We start from the raw sequence: 25624 nt of genomic DNA on the forward strand, positions 1-25624 counted from the left end.
TTCAAATATAAATAGAAGGAAACTATGATTCCATGTGTCATATGGCAGACCTATGACAGAAGTGAACATATGGCAGAAGTGTTTAAAACCAATTTGTGCTTTTCCCTACCTCTAGGATTGTAGAAGTATTAGATACAGTTCCTATTAGCCTGTGTTCCTAAAATAAACTTGCTGTGTATGTCTTGTGATGGACATACAGTAGAGGCAAGAAACAAGCTATTGTTTTAAGTCACTGGGATTTTCACATTTTTGTTGCCACAGCACAATCTAGCATATCCCAATTGACTCAGAAGCACAGAGACAAAAGGAAGTTTTTCCAAGGACACATAGGTAGAAAGTATCTGGCTTCAGAGTCTGTACTCTTGATTCCTTTGCTTTAGGTTACTTAACAATTGATAGTATTATCAATATGAAGAATAGTTTATTATTAATGCATTGTTGTCACTGGGAGTCTGTTTCTAGACTTCATAAACTGACATTCTTTTCTCAAAGAGTTGCCTCAGGAGGAAAGCTAGCCTTTCTCTAGCTTCTACTACAACAAGAGCCAACAGCTACCAGAAACACCATTGGAGAGGTTCTCAATAGACAACATAGAGGACACTGGACATGTCCCTTCTTGATATAACCTCAGAGAAGCCTCCAGGATATATGGTCACTATGGATACCAGAAGAGGCTGATTTGATACACACACACACATACACACACACACACACACACACACACACACACAGTCACAAAGAATGATTTTAAATGGTCATTTGGTTGAGGGTGACTCCATTCTTGCTATCATTCAGTCTTTCAGAGATGGATACCTCTCATACTTCTTTTCTCAATAACCCATCATCTTATTTCCTTTCTCCTGTCTCTCAACAATGAGACTTCAAGTGGTTTTGCAGGCTCTGTTAGAAAGTGTATTACTGCACTGACATCCACTTAATTGCCCTTATTCAGCAATATTTCCCAGAGATGTGACAGCCTGAAATTTGGGGCCTGAATAAGAGAATCTGCCTGCATTACAAACACAAGTACCCAAGGAGAAGTGAAAAGCTCCAGCCTCTGCTCTTCCCAAGAAAAATGAAAATGTTGCCAAGAAAAAGCAGAAGAAGCAAAGGCTTAAACAATAATAAAAAGCCAACAAGTCAGGCAGAAAAGATTAGTCATACCTACTGAATATAAATCTACAAAAAAGAACTGTTTTTTTTATTTTTATTTTAGACAGAGAGAGAGAGAGGAAATCTCAAGCAGTCTCCATGCTCAGTGCAGAGCCCAACACAGGCTCAATCCCATGACCCTGGGAGAAATCATGACCTGAGCTGAAATCAAGAGTCAGGTACTCAACCAAATGAGCCACCCAGATGCTCCAACGGATTTTTTTGTGTGGCACACACTGGAATGCATTAAATTACAAGCTGTAAATCTATGTAGGGAAAGTATAAATACATATCAATTAATAGAAGTGCTCATTGATGAAGTAATTGTTCATCATTATTTAATACATGTCATTCAACTAGTAATCAATGAAATTTATGAGCAATAAGAAGTCAGCCACTTCCTAATATTTTTATTCCTTTTTAAGCTCTAGTGACCACCTAACTTCATAATTTTTCCTTTACAATAAAATGTTTACTAGTTATATTTTTTGAATATTATTTTTTATATATTTCTACTTGACACATGTCTAGCCTGGTAAAATTGATTTTTTCATCAAACTTTTAAAAATGTAAAGATAATTGAATTTAGTTCCTTAAAATGCCTAACAGGCCAAGTTAGAAAAATATATACTGGGAAAGCTCACTAAAATGCTACTCAAGGGTTCTTTCTAATTTCAGTTTTACAGGTGTGACTGCCTTACAATGAAGTTCTTTTTATACTTGAGGAGTCAAGACACTCTGGATGGAGTCCAAGCCTTTAAATGGATTCCACATAATAACACATTGTGTTTTCTCAGACATATAGTATAAATTCATATCTCTCTTCCAAAAGAACTTCAAAACTCTCATGAGTGAAACACTTCCAAAATTAATAACAATTTACTACAATAGGTTAACTAAGCCAGTGAAATTATAGCATCTCTTTCTGGAAGACTTAAAGAACAGGGAAAATTCCCATTGTAAGATTTTAATATTATGTTAATAACCAAATAACACTCATTTCTGAAGGATAGCATGGGGAAAAGACAGATGGAAGTAACTCTTAATGTCTGATGGTAGGATGAGATGCAACTATCTTGGTCCAATGATTATCTAGAAAATATACTGAAGACTGAGTCATTGAGACATGTATCATCACATCACCCCAAATAAATACAATGGCTATATATAGAATTTGATTCTGTGCTCAGCAGTGAAAGAGAAAGAAATGGATAGGAGGAAAATATTATAGTTGGCTATTGGCATATGGCCAAAGTGTGGGGAAATGCAAATGATATGCTAAGCAACTCCCTATTTTGGACCCATGTATGGTACTAAAATATGAATGGAAGGAAAAAAAAAAAAACATGGATTGTTTCCAGGACCATCTTGACTTCAGCTTTCTTGCTGGATCCTAAGTCCTCATCTCTGGCTTGGAAAGTGTAGACACTAAGTATAATTCATATTCATTTTATTATAGAGCTATTTATCTTTGTCTCTGCCAATTTTTCTCTAGCTTCCCCTTCATTTATTAATATTGTATCAATGTAATACTGAATTTCAGAAAACATAAACTAAAGAATTACTTTTTTAGTCTCAGCTCAATTTACTTTAAAGCCAATGCTCCTTTCCACCACTCCTTGGTCCCAACAACCTTTTTCCTAGACGTACATTTCTCATTTTTTTCAGCTTCTCCCCTACTTGTTGGAAAGTACATTGGAATTAAATATTTTTAGCTTCACGAACCCATATATTCAACCAATATTCATCAATCCCCACTCCCTTCCTCTAGTTAGTAGAGAGTACTTAAATAAATTGCATGTAAGGAAACTTTTTCTGTTGGCAATGCACAACTTTATAGTGGGCCCTGCCATATTCTACCTATTCACTGTTTATGTCTCAAAAGTTTGGTTACTGCTTATTCAACCAGTTGTAAGCAATGTAAACTGAATCTAGAAAACTAAGAAAAAGGGGATTTACTGGAAGACTTTAGAAGCTTGGAAAATCAACAGGAAGGCTGGAGAACAAAGCAGGAATTAAGAGTTTCACATTCAAGATACAAGAAATAAAGGGAGGGGGTGCCTGGGTGGCTTAGTCAGTTAAGCATCTGACTCTTGACTTGCTCAGGTCATGATCTTGTGGTTCTGGAGATTGAGCCCTGCATCAGGCTCTGCACTGACAGCACAGAGCCAGCTGGGGTTTTCTTTCTCTCTCTCTCTGCCCTTCCCCTGCTTCCTCTCTCTCTCTCTCTCTCTCTCTCTCTCTCTCTCTCTCTCTCTCTCAGATAAATAAATAAACGCTTAAAAAGAAAAAAAGAAAGGGAGAGTCTTAGAGAGGAGGATCTTCTCAGAGAGGCATCATTGAACTAAACAGTCTCCAAAAGAGCCTAGTCTCTGTCCCTCAGCTAAAAATTCAAAGTCCAAGAAGGTCATTTGTTCAGCACTGTGGAAAGAGCACCTGACTAACAAGCCCACCAAATGCAATGAAGGAAAGGAAACATTAAAAGTTTGGAAAAATTCACTATTCTTGTTTAAGTTCCTAGCACTCAAGCTGAAATGCTAGCAGCTAGTACATTAGCTACAATAGTAGAATATTGGTCATGTTTCAAAAGATCTGTCTTAGAATGGCATGTATAGTATTTGCTCAGCCCGATCTAGCAACCAGCCCCTGTCACTAAACCAAATAAACACAGAACAGTGAATGGGCTTAAGTCACAGATTAATACAGAAATAAGAAATCGCAATTTAAAAATTAATTATTAAAAGACTTCTAAATAAAATAAGAAACAAACAACAAACTTGTTCCTACAATGTCATCTTCGCGTGGCAAAAATAATAGCATACATACATATATATATATATATATATACACACACACACACACACACACACATATATACACACACATATATATTATACATATAACTATGTATATTATTATTACTTTATATATGCACATGTGTGTATACAGTGTCTAGTTTTATGCACTGTGACTTAGACATTTTGTATATATTACTTCATTTAATTCTCACAAAACCCTGAGTATTAATATTATTGTCACTCTAGGGGCCCGTAGGAGGCTCAGTTTGTTGAGCATCTGACTCTTGGTTTCAGCTCAGGTCATGATCTCATGGTTCAGTTCATGGGATCAAGCCCCACATTGGGCTCTGAGCTGACACCTTGGAACCTGTTTGGTATTTTCTCTCTCCCTCTTTCTCTCTCTGTCCTTCCCCAACTTGCATGCACGTGCTCTCTCTCAAAATAAACTTTCAAAATATATATATTATTGTCACTGTAATATTATTGTCAGCCTTCAGAAGGATCATACAATTTGGTTAAAGCCTCATAGCTATCAGGCAATGTGCACACAGAGCCTGCCTCACCCTTGCACTAGGCTGCCTAGATTCAGTCACATGGATTGAGTTTTATGGGGAGCAGAAGGACAGTGTAGTATAGACCCCAGACATGAGTTGAAATCTCAGCTTTGCCATTTACTAGATGAAGGCAAGAAGCTTAAACCTTGCTAAGCCTCAATGTCCTCATCTGTGAGATGGATAGAGGCATACCAGGGTCAGCAAGAGTTGCTGCAAGGGCACACCTTTGTTGCAAAGAGGAAAGGGAAAATGTATATAAGCTACTTAGCTGTGAGCGCCTGTCACATATTAAGTGCTGAATAATTGATGGCCATTATTGGTTATATGTCTGTCTCCCTTGGTACACCAGTCCTGGAGGCCCAGGTATTACTCTTCTGATATTTGTATCCATAGCTCCTTTCTCAGTGACTGGCACATTAACAAGACCACATAAATATCTGATCAGAAAGTGTTTGAGTCAGGGTTCACGCTGACATGTTGTCTTCTAATATTATAAAATAAGCCCCTCTTCATATTAATGCTATAGCTCCTCCCTGCTCATTAAGCAAATGATGCCTATTTTCCCTCATCCCACCTCCTGCCTCCAGACTGTTAATTCATGAGGTCAAGGTCTGTGCCTCTTTTGCTCTCCATGGACCCTCAATACCTAGCATAAAGTCCAGTACATAGTAGGAGGTTAGCAAATATTTGTGAACTGAATTTTTAAGAAACATTTGTAACATGTCTTACAGTTCACCTGGCACCTCCTCATAAACATATCTCTTTGGCACCAAGCTGTCTGGGTTCAAACTCCACCTCCATTGTTTGTTAGTGGAGTGACCTTCGGTAATATACCTAAGCTTTTAATGCCTCGGTTTTCTCACCTCTAAAATGAGAACAATAGTAGTATTGGGTTGTTGTGCATATTAAAATGTTAGTTTATTAAAGCTTGTAAAACAGTATATGACATATAGTAGATGTTCTTTATACATTGGCAACGATTAATTTTTTAATTAATCACGTTTGTGGCTATTTTCTTCTCAACACACTGTCAGGAATAAATTATTCCAACTGCCTAAATCATCTGTCCTTTCACATAAGAAAATATGAAAAGTGGCATCTTTACTTCAAACTCCTAAAATTAATTTTCAGCAGAGCAAATCATAATCTCAAGAAACTGACTTCCAAAGCTATTTGCAAAAATAAATATATTTATAGAAACTGTTCTTAAAATAAAATAATCCTAAATGGTTCCAGATATTCTGAGGTTTAAAGCTCTTCCAAATCACTTGTGCTGGATCCTTCTCCCACAACATTTGGCATTATTCTTGCCACAGACAAGAACAGCTATATTGACATGAACAGCAGAGTCCATGAGTAAAAACACACAAGCACAACCACCAGGCAGTGGAATTAGGTCGTGCTGTCCTCTGTCTCCACCACAAACCTCGTTTGCCCTATTAGGGCAAAAAGTATGTCAATCTCCCCATCACTTAGAGCATGAACCTGGTGATTTAGGCCACATATTACTTAAAAATTCAAATCACTGCATTTAACCACCGATGTTTCTCTACACTTTGGAGACATGAGGAGAAGAATAATAAAGGCAAAGAAGGTCCCTGGGAATTTCATTTACCTTCAATACTGTAATGTTCCAGGCAAAACTCTCAGTCGCCTTGTTGAGTTTTCTTCCTTTCAAGCCTTCTTTCGCCCCTAGATTATGAAGTTCCTCGTGAAATTCCATCCCTTTGAAAAGAGAACATGTAAGGATTCTTAGTATGATGCTATTTCAGAAAAACATTTTATTATGAAAAATGTTATTATTTCCCATGCCTGCCCTTCTCTTATAATTTTGAAATCCCTGAATTGAATGCTCCTTCTCATTCTGTTCATCCCCACCAATGGCTGTCCTTAGGGGCAAACTAACAATAATGGATGCATTAGACCAAATTACCTTTGAAACAGCCAGGAGGCATAGATAAGGACATAAGAAGGAAGTTAAGAACCAAATTCTTCCAAGAGGGTACATATGTCTTGTTTGTCTTCTACCTGGTTTTTACATGAAACAGCGTAATGTGCAACTGATAACCGTATGTGATAGATGCACTTATTCTACTTTTCCCTATAAACCATCTCCATAGATTGACAGTAGATCCTGGAGCCCATGTGGATAACAAGGTTAACCGACAAATGTTGAGTAAAAATAAAAACATGTTTTGTAAATAGAGTTCCTGGAAATACCTAAATGTTTCATATTTGAGAATGACCTTAAAATTATGTTTAGCTCAACTATTTCTTAAGAAGCTTGAATACTAGAAAAGATATCACTATCCTCACAGATGGGGATCACACTTTCTTCTGGACAGCTTATGCCATCTTTGGAAAGCTATACCTTATGTCAAGCCAAAGTCTCTCTCCCTGGAACCTTGGTGCTAGCTAGATCCAGACCTGCTAGGTCCAACCTCTTTTCCACTGTGCAGCCCTTTAAATATTTGAAGAAAGATGTTAGATAAAGTCCACTGAAGTCTTCTCTCCTCCAGATTGAACATTCTAGCACGGTTCAGCTTTACTAATAATGTCTCTTCTCTAAATATGACATCCAGGAAGATTGCATATTGCATATTGCATTGCATCCAGAAGAGCTTGTAGGAACATCATATTCAAAGTGGGCTTGAAGCAGCCCACACAAGGTAGGGTAGCAGCCCACAAGGCTGAAGTAGCCCACCACCCTCTTTATTCTAATTACTCTACTTTTATTAACGTAGCCCAAAACCACATTAACCTTCTTAGTGTTAACATCACAAATATAGCACATGGTAAGAGCATGATTGTGGAGCCGGGCTTACCCTCTGGCTCTACCACTTTACTAGCTACATAAGCATGAACAAGTCCTGTCTGTGATCCAGTTTCCTCACTGGTGAGATGGTGATAACAAGAGTGTTTACCTCAAGGGATGGTGGTGAAGATTCAATGAGTCAACACATAAAAGGCTCTCAAAGTACTGCCTCACATATAGGAGCATTATATAAGTACGTGGGATTATTTCTGTGCTTTTTGTCAACAGAAACAGTTAAGTCTGTGGACCAAGTCAGCAAAGAACACCATTTTTAAAGTCTGGTCTGGGTTCAAAGGTCAGCTCTACCTTGTGTTAATAGGCATCTTGGGTGATTCACTCAATCTCTCAGAATCTCAGATGGTTCATCTACAAATTGGATATAATGGTGATTACCTTGTAGAGTTGTTGTAAGGACTAAGCAACATAGTGTATTTGCACAGTATATCATATGCCAATATATCAAGCAATTGTCATTATTGTCATCTCCTTCATCCTAATTATTGTGCGTCGGACTCAAGGAGAATATAAATCCAAGAAAGACAAAAGTATAGAGTATGGATGAAGGTGAATATAAATCAACAAAGGGGTACCCTCACAGAGATGTGATCCATCCTCTCCTTAAAGAAAGAATAAATTTAAAAGGATGACTAATAAATGAGGCCAAAGCCTAGAAGATTAATAGGATTATGGTTCAAATTGTAAAAATGAGGTGGTTCTTAAGGAGCAATGTGTAGTAAAAACCACAAAAGTAGATTCAGAACCCCTCACCTCTGTAGACATTTTCAGACATTACCCCCCTATATACATACAACCCACCTACTGTCACCAAGACTTCTTCTGTACTAAACAAAGACTTAAGTTTAACTCAAATTTATAGCTAAACTATGGCATAAAATATTTGAATTTTAAGAGTAAAAATGGAAACTTGAAAAATCTACCAAGAATTATCATTAAGTTTCTAAATGAAATGGGGCAGGAGTTGGGGGGATTACCTGCTTTCTGACACTGCACAATCTTTTCCTGGACTGTATCTGCCATTTCTATGAGAAACCGGCTCTCTTGAATCATCTGTCACAAAAATAAAAAAAGGTGGTTGTTAGCAGTCCTTAAACTGACTCATTGGAAAGACAACACACAGAGAGACTCTCCTGGTGCTGGCAGTAATGGGGAACCATGGCCCTGACCACAAGAGGTAGGAGACGGAGGGATAACGTGTGCTCCAACCCCCATTCATTCTAGCACTACCACTAGAGGCACCTACCTTATAATTGCTTCAGTCACGTAACATGCTTGGCACATCATGAGTGCCAAATAAGTAATTGCTAAATAGATGTATACACATTCTTTCAGCCCCAGATCACATTCAGGAACACCTCTATTCCATCGCCTCACTCCAAACGTAACTGCAACAATAAGGCAAGTGGTACTGGAACAATAGCAACAAGAATCAGAATAAGGCATCACCTAGTAATGAGCTAAAGGACTACTGAACACATCAGTGAAGTTAGCAGCTTGGATTTGAGTGGCCCCAAAATGGTGGAGGTCTGGTCCTCCCTCTAAAAGGGCTCCAGTTCCACTGGCAAGAATGAGGAGTGGGTCAGATTTCAGAGACACCAATTATTCAACAGAGCTTGTAGGCAATAACACCGAAATGGTTGTCCCTGACCTTTACGTTTGGATAGAAAGCAAAAATGTCCAAGGAATAATTAATCTACTGAATGAAGTAGGGGAAATAAGACAACTATTGGAGAGATGGAGAAAAGAAAAATCTGTACATGAAGAAGGGGGAAGATGATAATCAGTAAAGAAGTTGTGATCAGGATGACAAGGCCTGGGGGCCCCTTTGAAGAAGTGACTAAAGAAAGGCAACCAAGAGGCAAACTAACACTTCTTGAATTTCCAGCCACTCTTCTACCCCCAATAAATGCTGTCCCATCTCATCTGGCTATTCTGTGTTTTGTGTGTCTGAATATTCTGAAGGGACTTTAAGGCAGAATGCAAAGTGGACATGAAGGTCTGGGGTAAGACATCTTTCATAATTAAGTGCTGTTGAACAGATTAGTCTTGTATAATCACTGACAAATATAAAGTGGTTTATGATTACAAATTTTAAATGGAAAAGAATATTGAATCACAAATATGTAAGCACTGTGGTAAGTACATGGGATATGATGCATTAAGGAGTAAAAACAGACACATCTCTAGCTTCATGGAGCTCAGAGTCTAGCAGGGAAATCTACTCAAATGCATGAATGAAATGGGATAATTAATTCAACCAAACAAAATTCAATTACTCATATTTTCTGCCTAAAGTAGTAGTTGAAAGTAACTTATTTGGAGAGTTAAATTGACCATCAAAACCATAAAAATAGATACCCAAGAAGTTCTAGACTGAGTCAAACATTTTAACTGCATTAACTCTTTCAACTCTCAAAAGGAAGTGGAAAGCCAGTGAATAACAATTTATGAAATGACTAATAGTAGCCTGACTAAAGCTTCCAAGTGAATGAAACTGATAAGCAGAAAAAGATTAAATATGAGGGCAATCTGATTCAGTCTTTTCTAAGCTTAGCATCCATGCATGCAACATCAATTGAGTTTTATTATACTTTCAAAAGTTATATACTGCAATAGTTAAGTAGTAGACAAAATATTTTCATGAAATTCAAGCAAGGGAAACATTCATAAATAATGGACATATTTTGTGACTTTACCACAAGTAAAAGAGGTAATATGATATACATTTTTAGAATCATTTAATTTTAAGACCAAAAGAATCTTAGATATCATGGCCACCCCCTTAATTTTGGTTTTAGAAAAAAAGAAAGTGAAGAGTTATAGAAGTTAAGATTCTTGTCCAAAAAATAGAACTAATTAATTATCAAGCTGGAATTAAAATTGCAGTTTCCTGGCATCCACTTATTGTCATGAAAAAAATAGCACCCCTCTGATTTTGTCTGCCCTGCCCATACTCCAGGAGAGAATGCATGCCTTCAAATACTTGCAATCTTTTTGAGAATAAAATATAGCATTTCCAAAGTCACCTGGCCCAGCCTGTCAGAAAAAAAAAAATGTGTGAGCATGCCCATAATCAATCCATTTCAACCAGATTCAAATTTGCCCTTTTTAAGAAAAACTCAAAAAAGTAACAGGATTGATAATTTCCTTTATTAAATCTTGATTGACATCTTACACTCATTTCCCTTGGTTTTGCTCTCAGTAGAGAACATATTCTTTGATTTTAAGAAACTATTAATTTGTGGCCAGTTTTCTTTGCAGTATTTTACTAAGTATCTCCTCAGTGTTGAGTATAAAAGGAATATAATTTCTGCATCCAAAAACACCATAGCCTCTTTGTAACAACCTGAGAAGGAAGTATCCTCTCTGTCATGGCTACCCTTCTACCTAGACTTTCAAACCCATCTCTACTGCTTCCCTCAGGAATCTGTTTCTAATGATTCCTTCTTTTTTCTTTTTTCCAAAATTTCTACCTCTCTCCCACCTTTTTCCCTTCTCCACACAACATCTCCTACTTTAAAGTAAGCAAACAAAAACAATAATAAATATTCTATTGGCCTTTGAATGGTTGTCCTCATTAACCCTTCCTTTAAAAATTAGCCCACATTCATTGTTTTGACTCATGCAAGACTCCACCAAGACCTTCAAAGTTTAACCTTGGCCTCATGATCAACTACCTGGCCAATCCTTGGTCTTCATTCATTCCCAACTCAGCAGCTGACACCTCTGATCAACCCTCCTTGATTTCTGGGACCTTGGTTCTTTTCATGCTTTGCTCTTTCTTTGACTTCTGTACTACCTCTTTCTCCTTTTTTATATCCATACATGTAGGAATCCTCCCAGCTGCCTGGCCTAAGCTCTCCACTGTTTCCTTTCATCATTATCTCTCCTCTTAGCAATTCCATCCGTGCTTAGAGCTATGAAATTTGTATTCATGCAGATCCCTTCAAAGCCAACATCTTCAATGCTCAGCTCTCTCCTAAATTCCAGATTCATACCTCCAACAGTTTATAGCAGTGGTTTCCAAAGTAGGGAGGTACATGTACTCTGGGGCAGGGAGCACAAGATAATCCTTTGAGGTGTGAGGAGAAACAATGAGGACTTTTATTCACATTGATTTAACCCATAAAACTAGCAAGGAAATTAAGCTTTACAGATTGATCCTGCCCCCCTTGCCAAATCAAGGTCAAGTATCTCTAAGGTGGGAACTGAGGTAAGACGAAGAAGGTAATTCCACATTAGGTAAGGGCTGACAACAGCACTCATTTATTAGTTTCTTCCAGAATATTTCAACTTACATATGGCTGTAAAGTAGTAGAGTAAGTACCACTTATATTTTCTTGTTCTAGATAAACTAAGCCTTCCAAATATGCATTCCTGAAAGGAAAATGAAGATTACATAAGCACAAGCAAAAACGTGAAGATGGCAGAGCAGCTCCTCGTTCTATTCACGCCATGATTTCTTTCTCAGCAACACTGACAAGTGATAACAATGACAGTCGGATCAGATCAACATATTCAATCACACTGGAAGGGCAAAAAGATTTATTTCTATTATTCATAAGTAAAACTTTTAAAATCCAACGCTGATTTCTATTCTTGATTTCTTTTATACTGTATGAATTGGTATGTTACTGAGTTTGTATCATTTATGAACGAATAAATTCTCAAAATATTTTTACTGTGGAGTTGCTGGGCCCTCTCTATTCGGCTCTCTAGATCCCCTCTCTGCCATGCTCTGGGCTGGGGAAGTTGATCTCTGTGGGCAACATCAAGCAGGCTCCCTTGCCTCTGATTCCTGTTAGGATTGGCCAATGGGACCAACCGGCAAGGGATCAGGACAGGAGGTGGGAGGAGAGAGGTTTAGGGCAGTTACTCCTTGATCATCCCCTCCCTGCCAGACTGTGGCTCCATAGCTTCCTCTCTACAAGGCCACAGCTCCTGTCAAGTGGCCCCGTTCTGGCAGGTACCATATTACTGAGTGCCAGGAATGGCTCCTTCCCCTTTTCCTTTAGGTCTGCAAGTGATGACAGCTTTCTACTGTTGCTATACCTGTGGTGCTCACCGCCCACTGATGCTTTACTAACCCATACCCATACTTTTATAACCAAAGCCCTCATTTACTCATTTAGTCACCCCTTTGAGTGTGCTCTCTGCAGAGAACAAATAAGGTGGAGTTGCTTACTATCAGATAGCTGTATCTGTAATTTCCAGCATTCTCTGTCTCTTCCGGACACCCAGGTTCAGATCACCAACACACTCTGCCTCACTACATCCAGAAGGTGAGCTCCCACATTCTGTCAATCACCAAGTCTTGCCCAACCTGCCACTTTTATCCCTTTGCTTCCTTCTTTATCACAACACTCCTGGTTTAAGCCTTCATTCTCACTCTCTGGGCCATCTTTCAAATTCTAATTATCCTTCCAGAGGCAGCTCAAATGCTGTTATCCTCCATTTTACTTTCCCTGCCTCACCCCATTCCCACCTCTACTCCTGCCAAAAAGTGTAGATCTCCTATTTTCTCCAAATGCGCCCAAAACTCCCTTGGAGACACTCAAAGATGGCTTTGAATCCCTCTTGGCTACTGGCAGGTTCTGGTCCTTCCCACCTCACTCCCTCCAAATATCACTTCCAGAATCATCGTCCAAAAGCATAGCACTAGCTACTTCCTAGATTTGTTATTTTCTCCTTTGCCTGTTAGATGATATAAAATTTTCTAACTCCAAGTTTGAGTCTTCTTATTTGCCTCAGCAGCCTCTTCCCCTATGGCTTCCCAATTCTCCCAGGTCCAGGTGTGGCTCACACTTCTCCAAACACACCCCACCTATTCCTCCTTCCTCAGATTTCTATCAGGGAAGTCTTCTGAATAAGCCACCTCCCTTGGTCAAAATCCCATCAGCCTCAAAACTCACTCGAGTGCCCCCCTCTTCCACTGGTGTCCTGATTTCCCTTCCTCTCCACCTCTCACCTCCAAATCCCAAGAACATTCTATTTTGTTAGTCTGTTTACAAAATGTCTTATTTTCGGGGCGCCTGGGTGGCGCAGTCGGTTAAGCGTCCGACTTCAGCCAGGTCACGATCTCGCAGTCTGTGAGTTCGAGCCCCGCGTCAGGCTCTGGGCTGATGGCTCAGAGCCTGGAGCCTGTTTCCGATTCTGTGTCTCCCTCTCTGAGACCCTCCCCCGTTCATGCTCTGTCTCTCTCTGTCCCAAAAATAAATAAACGTTGAAAAAAAAAATTCTTAAAAAAAAAACAAAATGTCTTATTTTCTATATCAAGTTACAATTAACTGCTTACTTACATTATCTCTCACACTTCATTTCTCCAGTAAAGTGTAATTCTAGTAGATCATTTACTCATTTACCTTTATATCTCCAGATACATCAATTCATTTATAGAATCACCTTTTCCCTATTTCACTCTGTGATCTTTATTTCTTCTACACATCAATTACCCACACATTTACACACAAGAAAGTATTTTATTATTGATCACTTCTCAAACCTATAATTGTCTTTTTAAACTCTTATCTCTCTCTTTATCTCTAGTCTTTTTTTCTAGGCTTCTCCACTTTTCTATAATCCAATATGTTCTGAATTCCCCTTCAAATAATTCTTTTAATAGGATTATACCTATAGAAAATACACTACTCAAGTATTAGAAAATACATTTTTAAACATTATTACTTATTTAAGGTAAAATAAACCAGGACCAAAACATTCAATAAACTCTATGATTCAAGTTATCTTAAAAATCCCCCAAATAAATATTTGTTCACCCCATAGTGTAAGAAGTTTGTATTTCCCATTGTCTAACAGATCACTTTGTAGTGAGATAGTCAAGTGTGATTTAATTTTCCACACAGAATATCTCTATGAGATTCCTACAGGATAACCTGAAATCCTTTAGTAATAAAAGTCATAACTATTACTCTGAAAATACTCATCATCAATATTCCCAGAACTTAATATCATTGCTCATATGGACTTTTCTCATAAGAGCTTTGGATCATTTTCTCTATGGTAACAGCTTCCATTGTATTTAGAAAAATAATTTTATTCTATTTTCTGCAGTCAACTTTCAGTTAGTAGTTGTAGGGAAAACAAATAAGATAGATGGCCAAAATATACCAATAATTCCAAACCAAATTTAAATCAACAACTTCAACCTCTCCCCCTGGCTTTATATCTAAGTTGTAAAGAAGGGAAAATGGTTGATTTGAGTTTAATCTCCTTCCTAGGTCTCTACAGATCCGGACAGAAATGAAATGTAAAATGCAAAAGCTAAGGAGAGAAGGTGAGAAGCATGTCCTCATAGAATCTCCTTGCTGGGTAGTCAGTGTACTTATTCAGCCAAAGGTAGGTTGACTCAGTTGATAGAATCTGGCAGCATCCTGGATTTACATGGAGGTCTCAGCCTCAGCTCCCAGTTGCCTCTGTCTGTTGTAGTAATACAAAGAGTTTTTCTTTGGTTCTGTCACATGAATATCGCCTCATGGATCTTATTTCCTTACCATGGCTTTGAATCTAAAAGAATAGAAGACTTATTCAGACAGAGATTAGCATTTCTTTAAGGATTAGATGTGTCCTAATCAGCGGTGTGTTTTCAGTTAAGACCAAAATCATTTATTTAAAATAAAAATTTTAGGGGCAACTGGGCAGCTCAGTCAGTTGAGTGTCCGACTTCAGCTCAGGTCATGGTCTCGCAGTTCGTGAGTTCGAGCCCCACGTTGAGCTCTGTGCTGACAGCTCAGAGCCTAGAGCCTGCTTCAGATTCTGTGTCTCCCTCTCTCTTTGCCCCTCCCCCACTAGTGCTCTGTCTCTCTTTCTCTCTCAAAAATAAACATTAAAAAAGTAATAAATAATAAAATAAAATAAAAATTTTACCAAAGGGGGATAGTAATGCTTTTACTCAGGGATGGGCTAAAGTGTCCTACTGTGTGAATAAACTGTGCTTCCAGCTCTTCTCAATAGGGAATTTAGGGGCACCTGGGTAGTTCCATCATTTAAGCATCCAACACTTGATTTCGGCTCAGGTCGTGATCCCACAGTTCATGAGTTCAAGCCCCACGTCAGGCTCTGAGCTGACAGTGTGGAGCCTGCCTGGGATTCTCTCTCATCCCCTCTCTCTGCCCCTCCCCCACTCACACTGTCCCTCTCTTTCTCTCTTTTTCAAAATAAATTTTTAAACAACTTTTAAAAATAGGGAATTTAATTGCCTGGGATCATTGCAGAGTCAATGTAACCACTGAATGGTACTAAAAAGATCAATTTTTGTCATATCATGACTCATAAACCTTCCACAGATTCCAATTTTCTCCTGAGTATATTCAAATTCTTAGAACCACAGAACTTTATATTTACAAGTCACCTTCAGGACCATCTATCATGGACAACACCATTTTATAAGAGAAAAAATTGAGCCTACATGGGCTTTCCTAAAACCAAACAGCTGGTCAGTGAAATAGTTTAGACTAGAACCGAGGTTCATGAGGAGCAGATCTAAGCTTATGAGTTGCTTTGTGATACTGATGTTATATTAAAGTGCAGAATTTCCACTGCAAGTACAAATTTGTGATAAATGTTAATAAAGTAAAATTCACCAAGTAAAGTATCATAAAAATACATGTTTCCCTGACTACTACTCCTTCCACGTCTAATTTGCAGCAGGCATCAACCAACATAGATATTCTTCCTATCAAACCTAGAGAGAAATATACTCAGTGGCATCTACTGCTCTTTCAGGAAGGAGTTATCAAATTTGGAAAGTTAATCACTTAAGAATATGCCAATCTGCTCTAGACCTATTTTGTTCTCTCCTCTTAAGAAGACTGAGGGGCGTCTGGGTTCCTCAGTCAGTTAAGCCTCTGACTCCATTTTGGCTCAGATCATGATGCCCCGGTTCGTGAGTTTGAGCCCTGCGTCAGGCTCTGACCTGACAGTTTGGAGACTGCTTGGGATTTTTCCCTCTATCCCTCTCTCTCTGCACCTCCCCCGCTCAGGCTCTCTTACTGAAAGAAAGAAAGAAAGAAAGAAAGAAAGAAAGAAAGAAAGAGAAAGAAAGAAAGAAAAGAAAAAGAAAAAAACTTGAAATAAGACTTAAATTTTATCAAACTTGATACCTTTTAAAATCAAATATATATTTACATATATATTTGCCAACTAGAATGAACACAACTTCCTTCAATTTTTAATTTCTTTTAAAGTTTTAAATCCAATGGATTGTTAATAAATTGGCATCTGTTGATTTTAAGCAAAGTCAATCTTATTGAGACTGTTAATTTCGGTGAAACAGATACACATATAAGGCCAGAACATTTGCAAGCTTACTGGAAGTCCACTGCATTTGATGTATGCAACAAAGTATTCTCTGTCCTGGGATTAACTCTATGTTACATTTTCAAGCCTCATTCATGATGATACAGGACAAGAGAACTCACACGGAGCAGGCCAAACATTTGTCTCCACATCCATGACAGTGATAAGATCTACTTCAGGGAGCTGCTGTCTGCATAGGGGGATCATTTTACCTTTTCTTTTCTCCAGATGTTCTATTTCCATAATATAGTTGTCAGCTATATCTTGAATAATCATTAGAAATGTTTGTTTTTGTTTCCACTATGATTAAATTTTAAATTTTAGTTCATTCATAAAAAAAATTGTCAGGTTACTAACCATTGTGAACCAACTCGAGAATTTCACTTGAGTCTTCAGAAATGCAAAGCACACTTTGAGGATGCGTGCACAATATTTCACAGAGATCTAGCCTGTGATGTAGACAGCTTATTGATTCACCTCTGAGGTCCAGTGTCCTTGGAATGCTGGTACCAAGTGGAAATGCTGTCAACCTTCAAGATGTTGACACTTCCCCCAATATGCAAAAAATGTATCAGAAGACATTGCTACACCTACAAGTAGAAGTTTCAATGCACTGAGCATATGATACCTTGTTTTTAAATAAGCAGCTCTATTTGAGCACCTACCAGCAGGCTCTTTTTTTTTTTTTTTTGCATTCTATTAGTATACAGTTAGCTTTTTGAAAAGCAAACCAATAAAAAGTTCTACACAAATTTCACAATGAGAGAGTGATAGGAGAGTATCTGTGACTTACCTAATTTCAATTCAAATTGATTTCAATAAGTAAAACTATATTGAGAGACTGCAGACATACCACAACTTTTTCCTTTCCTGAGCCTCAATGTATCTTTGTAATAACACTGACAACCCATTATGTTCCGCTTAACTGATAACCTGGAAGCATATTGATTCCATTACAAGAGTAATTAAAGATAGCAATTAGTTCTTTTTGCTAGATTCCTGATCATACTAACAAAACCAACTGCTCTCCAAATGATACCCCCGACTGACTTAGTAAAAGATTAAATAACCCTTGACCCACGTTCTCAAGATTGTTTTTGCTTTCTTTTATATCGTCAGAAAATCTGTTGCTCTTATCATAGTAAAGTTTTAACTTTTATGTTAATGTTAAATAATTCAGCACAGTAGTCACCTTCAGAGAATACTTTGGGCTTATTTTTCAGTTGCAATCTCCTGTAAGTATTCCACCTCTGAATGTTGTATTCAAAACATTAATTACCTAAAAGTTTTCACATTAATTTAAAACACTGAAAAAGCCCAAATATGTTAAGCAAATACTTCTTGATGATTCATGAAAAAGTAGACAGGTCAGAACATTAGAAGAAGAAAAAATTCAGCTATCTGAAGAAAAAAATCATATAAAGGTTGGACAGCATTTTTCTTTTAAAATTAGTTGCAGATAGGGACTTCTCATTTGTATCTGCTACTCCTTACGAAGGTTCTATCATAACCTGAGAATGTACAAATAAGTTGCCCATGAGTAACAAGGGCCATAGATCCTTGAATTACCTCCCCAGTGCTCTGGAGTAGACCCTGGACAGAAAGGCTAGGGCTTCTTTAGAGAAGGGAGAGGTGAGTGAAAATAAAAACATTCTAGAGAGACAGAACGTTTTTCAAAAAAAAATTCTTTGCAAATAAAATTCTGTTGAGCATGGAGTGGAAATGGGAGTGGGGTGTATTACAAGTCACTGTGAAAAGTCCATCGTATTACTTAAGTTCCTTAGACTCCATCCACTTTAGGACATAAAACATCATCTGCTCCACTATGTAGACGTTGTATGTCTCTATTCATGCCCCCCCTTTTCAAATTTTTTTAATGTTTATTTACTTTTGAGAGAGAGAGAGAGAGAGAGAGAGAGAGAGAGACAGAGAGACAGAGTGTGAGTGGGGAGGGGCAGAGAGGGAGACACAGAATCCAAAGCAGGCTCCCAGCTGTCAGCACAGAGCTGACGCAGGGCCTGAACTCAAAAACCGTGAAATCATGACCTGAAGTCAGACACTAAACCCACTGAGCCACCCAGGCAGCCCACTGTTCCTGCCCTTGTAAGGCATTAAGTCCTGCCTTCTCATCAGGATTTTTTATTCCTCAAGGATATAAATTTTGATTCATACCATTTCTCCCCCTCAGCAACTTGCACAGTAACGTATCTAAGACCTGTTTATTGAGTTGACTAATCAAAAGCTTAATGATTATACAAAATGATATATTGAAAGAGAAAGTGTTGTTTTTTGTTGTCAAAGAGTCAAAGACCCATCATGCTTTACAAATAGCTATTTGTGCTGATAACTGTCTCTGTTTATTCGTCTCTGTATTGTACAAAATCTACTAAAGTTCTTTATAGTTGGTATGTACTGAATGTTATGAATAAATTCAATAAATGACTCTTTACTTAATAAGGTCAATTTTGTGAGAAGTTAGGACAAAGGGCTGGACTTAGATTGATGGAGAATGAACTAAGGCTAAGAAGGCATTCTAGGTGGTATAGAAAGGAGATACAAAGGATGGAAAATAAAAAGGAGGTGGGAAATACATCAGCTTAACTGAAGGAGAGGGTTCAAACAGAAGGAAATGGGAAATGAGATTGGCAAAACAGCCAGCACTGGTGGGCGAAGATTTTGCAAGTCTAGTAAAAACTCAAAAATAGAATTTGAGAATGATTATTCCAATTGTTGAATTAGGGAAAGGTAGAGACTAAATGAGGGACTAGTCAACCTACTGAAAAATTCAGGTAGGAGAAGAAGAGAGTCTGGTAAGAACCTTGGCTAAGTCAATATAAGAAAATAGATACATGGGGCACCTGGGTAGCTCAGTGGGTTAAGCATAAGACTCTTGAATTTGGCTCAGGTCATGATCCCAAGCTCCACATCAGCCTCTACACTGAGCATGGAGCCTGCTTAAGATGTTCTCTCTCTCTCTCTCTCTCTCTCTCTCTCTCTCTCTCTCTCTCTCCTCTCTCTCTCTCTCTCTCTTTCTCGTTCTCTCCCTCAAAAAAGAAAAAAAGAAAATGGACACATGAGAAAAACATGAGTAAAAAAAGCAATGGATCTCATTAATATTGAATTATAAATTAAAAGACCTTATTGGAGTTAATAGAGAGAAAGCATTTGAGATGATTTAGAGGAACTGAGGATGATTGGCAAGGTGGTATCTTTTGCAGTGGTCTGGAAATGGTAAATGAATACCTAGGAAATAAGAAGATCAACCAGTTTTTGACCTATGAAATTTTTGATGTTGGTTCTTTAGACACCCAAGAATGTTCTGTATTCAAATGTAGCAATGTGACTAGAGTAAAACATTAAGGTTGGGGCTAAAGATGGGTTTCAAAAATAATATGAAATCGACATGCATACAAATACTATTGTAGAAAGAAAAAAGTCCTATCTATTAAAACAAACTAATTTTGACAGTGTCCTACTGAAATTATAAAGTATTTTCCAGTGAAATTGCCCACTGTTGCAACTTCATGTTAAATGATAAAGAACATAAGAAGATCACCAGCCACAGACTCGTAGGCCTGGGATGGACCTTACCATGTCACCTGCCCTAATTGTAAGCTGCTGGAACACAGCATCTGCTTGCTATACCTTCCAGAGCATTCAAACTAGTGGCTTGCACATGGGAGGAACTCAGTCAATGTTTATAAAATTAAATATCTCCATGCTTGGCTCTAACACTGGGCAGCTCTTTAGGTAACCAATTCCATTTTTTAACAGCCCCAAGAATTAGACTATTCCTAACAACAACAACAACAACAAAACCTTACATCATTTTTATTTGTAAAACATAATTATATTGCATTAGCAACCTTAAAAGACTTGACAGCGACTCTATATTTCCTACTTCAGTGGATATTTTGTTTGTTTGTTTGTTTGCTTGTTTGTTTTCAAATAGAGACAGAGAGAGAGAGATAGAGAGCATGAGTGGGGGAGGAGCAGAGAGAGAGGGATCGAGAGAATCCCAAGCAGGCTGCACACTGTCAGTACAGAGCTCGACACAGGACTCAGTCTCCAAACAGTAAGGTCATGACCTGAGCCAAAATCAAGAGTTGGATGCTTAACCAACTGAGCCACCCAGGAGCCCCAATTTTCTTAGAGAAAGAGAAAATCCAGGGTGGGCAAGTGAAGCTTACTCTTTCAGAGACCTGGGCAAAAAAAATAAAAAATTAATTAATTAAAAAATCACAGTGCAATAAAGAGGTCACTTAGAAGTGGTGCTCTGGCTTTCAATTATATCCTGGGGACAATTTCTGAAAATCTGTCCTGGTGACCACAGGACCACTGAAATGGCAATGTAGCAAGCCTAATACCAATAGCCCTCCACTGTGGATCTTTAGTTCAGGAAGGAGGCATCAATTCCACCTTCAGCTTTTAGAACCCATTCTACTTGCCTAAGTTATTGATTAATAATGTTCCCAGTTTGCTTTAGTGCTTTTCAGAAGCTGTCACATCCCACCTCTGGCTGGGACATGTATTTGCTATCAGGAAAATCACCTCTGCTTCAGCTGCCCCAAATATCAGACAGATGTTTATAGCTACATCCCTATTCAGAGTATTAAAGGATATTGTAAACAGCATTGTTCTTAGGAAAAATTGTAATTCTTCGAGCAAACTCACCCTCAGCTAACCCAGACTTGGGGAACACTCTGTCATTAAGATCTCTTCCTTTTCCCAGGTAAAAATTTGTTGCAGGACAGGATCTGTTACGTTCACTCAAAGCCACAAATTACTAATAACCCACTGTATTATTATTCATAGCTATTTTTTTGCCATTTTAATTTTTTTAATGTTTATTTATTTTGGGGAGAGAGAGACAGAGTGCTAGCAGGGGAGGGGCAGAGAGAGAGGGAGACACAGAATCCAAAGCAGGTTCCAGGCTCTGAGCTGTCAGCACAGAGCCTGACGCGGGCTCAGGCTTGTGAACCACAAGAGCATGACCTGAACCAAAGTCGGACACTCAACCGACTGAGCCACCCAGGTGCCCCCTTTTTTTTGGCATTTTAAAAGAGAATAAAAAGTCTTAACCCAAAGGAATTGATTATAATTTTAGAATTTCAAGTACCAGATAGAAAACCTATATTTTAAATAAGATACAGAATGGGAGGAAAGGTGTCTTCTGAAATTACACCATGTAAATAAGCCTACTCTACTATGGATATATTTGGTATTTGATTTCTTGATATCAACACAGATACTACAATAGAATTATAATTGCAATGTTAATACTAAAATGACTTTTAAGACTGAATCTTTAAGACCCTCAAGAAGAAATATTTCCAAATATTAAATTAGCCAGTATTTGATAAGGAAAGGAGCCATCTCAGGTCATTAGGGAAAAGCTAAATTTAGGGGGAAAAAATCTATGCAGAGGAACTCAGGGTTAATGTTTTCTAAAATATTTTCATTTTATTTCCCGTTGATAAATAGGATAGTTTGATACACTCAGGTTGGCTTTCAGTAAATGGAGGTTACTTGTTGCCTGATTTGTTTCTTTTGATACTGAAATAAGCCAAATTTGTATCTGTTCAGAAATGACTTCAGGTCTTTTTTTATTGTAAATGTATTCTATGTTTTTTTTAGTAGTTACAACTTTTCCTCTTGGATAGCGTCTATATAATTCATTACCATTTTTGAGAAATCCAAATATTTAAGTGATTTGAGTCTAAGTTGAACATACAAGCTGTTCATTTTGGAATACGTGGCCCCCCTACCACCACCACCACCACCCAGGATTTATCTTCAGCCTTAGTCATCCAACTTTTTTTTTATTAATAGTCTGTAAAGGATTTTTTTAGACTTTATTTTTACAAAAAGTTTTAGGTTTACATAAAAACTGAGCTGAAAGTACATAGAATTCCTATAAACGCCCTGAGCCCATCCTCATTTTCCTACTATTAACATCTTTCTTTAATGTGGTACATTTATTTTGGTTGATGAGCCAATATTGATATAGTATTATTAAAGTCCATACTTTACATTAGAGTTAACTCTGTTATACACTGTATTAATTTTGACAAATGTAAAATGATATATATCCACTATTATAGTATCACATAGAATAGTTTCAGTGGGGGTGCCTGGGTGGCTCTGTTAGTGAAGCACCCGACTGTTGGTTTCAGTTCAGGTCATGATCTCACGGTTCATGAATTGGAGTCCGGCATTGAGCTCTGCACTGGCAATGCAGAGCCTGCTTGGGATTCTCCCTCTCTCTGCCCCTCCCCTGCTCATGCTCTCTCACTCTTTCTCACAATAAATAAACATAAAAAAAAAGAATAGTTTCAGTGTCCTAAAAATCCTCTGTGCTCTACCTATTCATCCCTCCCTCCCTCACCCCACCCTGTGGCCCATCTCCAGCCCCTTGATCTTTTTACAGTCTCCATAGTTTTGTCTTTGTCTGTAGGGGTTTTTTTAACTACAAGTATAAGATGGGGAACAGTTTGGTTACAGTGGTGTCATAGAGGTAAAACAAAGGAGATTTAAAGATTTGCCATAAAACCCACCAATTATGGCATCAGAACTATACTCTTTCTACCAATGATAAATGATTCTATTTGTTTTTTATTCAACTAACATTAATTGGCAATATAGTCCATGCCAGCACTGTTTTCGATGAGGGAGGTAACTGTAGGAAGCAACACACAGGGTCTGGGCCCTCATGGAGTATACATTCAAATTGAAGGGGAAAGGAGGGCAGAAATTCAACAAAAAGTCAAGCAAAATATTTTTCATTACTGCTAAGTAGGATGATGGAAATATATAAGGTTATGTGACAGAGCAACAAGTGGGGACAGTTACCAGGGAAGACTTCTCTGAGGATATGACATTTGAACTAAAAATTAAGAGATAAGAAGCAACTATTCATGCAAGAGAAGATTCCAGGCAGAGGGAACCACAAATAAAATAACCCAGAGATGGAAACAAACTTGACCTGATTGAAGAAAGAAAGAAACCCCATGTGGCTGGGGGGAGTGAACAGAAGAAAGACTGTGGGGGTGAGGCTGGGAGAGGCAGAGGAGGCTGGGAGAGGGGAGTGAGATAGTATGCAAGGCCTGATCATAAATGACCCTATACACCACGATCATAAATGACCCTATAGAGCACAGTAAGGAGTTTCAATTTTATATTAACGGGAAGCCAATGTAGGATTTTAGGCAGGAAAGTGACATGATCAGATTTATGTGTTTTAAATGATCATTCTGGATCTGCAGAGTATCTTAGAAGACTTCTTTAAAATAAATATTAACACAAATATATCAAGAGCTTGAAGGTGCCAACCAATACAATGCAAATCCTAGAAAGTAAAAATGGTGTTTTCACATTCGAGGCTAATATCATCATTATTTATATCTGTTTCTACCCACTTCCTCCCTAAAAGAAATAACCCAGCAGAGCTGTCAAAAGAGTTTTCAATTACTTGCAAGGTCTTCCCAGTTTGCCATTTGGCATAGGGATATTTACACTCAAAATTATTTCCATAAATCATTTCCATGGGGAACTATAAATGAATATATCATTGTAAGTATTTCTGTTTTCTACTCCAACTTTTACTTTAAGCTTTGGAAAACCATGCTAAGCCTGTAATTACAACTTGCATTTTAAAAATACAAATGAGAAAAGGTTGATGTTCAGATTTAGCTCCCACAGATAAAACTGAGAAAACAAAACAGCATCGGACACTTGGAGATGTGAAATGGAAACTGGCCAACCACAGTCCAGGTGCTTTTGTAAGCTGCCTTTTCCAAGCCCAGCTCCAGGGGAATAGGCTCCCCTCCCAGGGAATGATTTTTCTTTCTTAGTTTCACAGAGAATTGGAGGAATAAGTGATTTCCACTGTCTGTCTCTATGGCAACTAGTACCCTAATTTCACCTCTTAAATGGCAATTATACCTATTCACTGAATAGCTTTCAGTCCCTGCTTTTATGATGAAAAAACTGATTTCATGAAAAATGAGATATAGGTAATAGGTGAACTTTTCCCCCAGCAGTCATGGAATACAGTTTATAAGAGGTATGATAATTCAGAAGGAGAATGCATTCTATGGGGTTTTTTCTTTTTCAATTATAGGATGTGTATCCCAAATGTTTTTCCTCTAGTCGTTTTTTAATGATAAAATATTTTTCAATTATGAAAATTAGTTGGGTTCCTTGTAAAGAGTTTGGCAAATAGAGAATAAAAATTAGAAAAGCATAAATAAGAAAATAAAGTTCACTCTCTTTATTTAAAAATACTTACTATGAATATTTTGCTAACATTGTAGATATGTATACATGTAAATACAATATAAATCCTATAGTGTATATTTTTATAACCAGGCTTTTTCACAAAATATGTTATGAGAAGTTTTCCATACCTTTAAATATTCTTCTAATGCATGATTTTAGTGGGTTCAAGAGCATACATCTTGGTTTACTATATTTCATTTAACTATAGTTCTATGTTGACATTATTAAACATAAATGCTTACGCATATCATTATTGCTTTAGAATAAATCCCAGGAAAGAAATACATAAATCAAATGAGGTAAACATTTTCAATACTATTGCTAAATTTTTCTCCCAAAAGATTATATCAATTTGTTTTCCCAGTAGAGGTAGATGGATGAGAGTATCCATTATCTTAAATTCTCTATCAGAGGTATGATATTTTTTAGTGCCAATGAGAGGGAATATCTCACTACATTTCTTTAATATCTTTAACCTAAAACTCATTTTAAGGTTAAATATGGTTTTAGGTTTTCATTTTCTTTTTTTTTTTTTTTTTTTTTTTAGGAGGAAGAGATACAGGAACTGCCTGTTCATCTCTGAAGTAAAGAATATTTGTGGGACACCTGGGTGGCTCAGTCACGTGGACTTTTGATTTCGGCTCAGGTCATGATCTCATGGTTTGTGGGGATACCTGCGTCAGGATCTGTGC

At 37.7% G+C, this 25624-nt stretch overlaps 1 protein-coding gene across 1 annotated transcript in view; it reads right to left on the bottom strand.

Moving 5' to 3' along the window:
• PLCL1 (phospholipase C like 1 (inactive)) overlaps window positions 1–25624 on the bottom strand; it is a 76407-nt gene that overhangs the window by 44311 nt on the left and 6472 nt on the right. Inside the window, exons 3-4 of the mRNA XM_047085109.1 lie at window positions 8312–8387; window positions 6120–6229 (exon numbers count right to left, since the gene is read on the bottom strand). Coding sequence (XP_046941065.1) covers window positions 6120–6229; window positions 8312–8387 — 186 coding nt within the window. The remainder of the gene's footprint in view (window positions 1–6119; window positions 6230–8311; window positions 8388–25624) is intronic.

This window comes from Lynx rufus, unplaced genomic scaffold (genome assembly GCF_022079265.1).
Source record: "Lynx rufus isolate CCGP_SWC_20201006 ecotype Redwood Valley unplaced genomic scaffold, mLynRuf1.p SCAF_2, whole genome shotgun sequence".
NCBI lineage: Eukaryota > Metazoa > Chordata > Mammalia > Carnivora > Felidae > Lynx > Lynx rufus.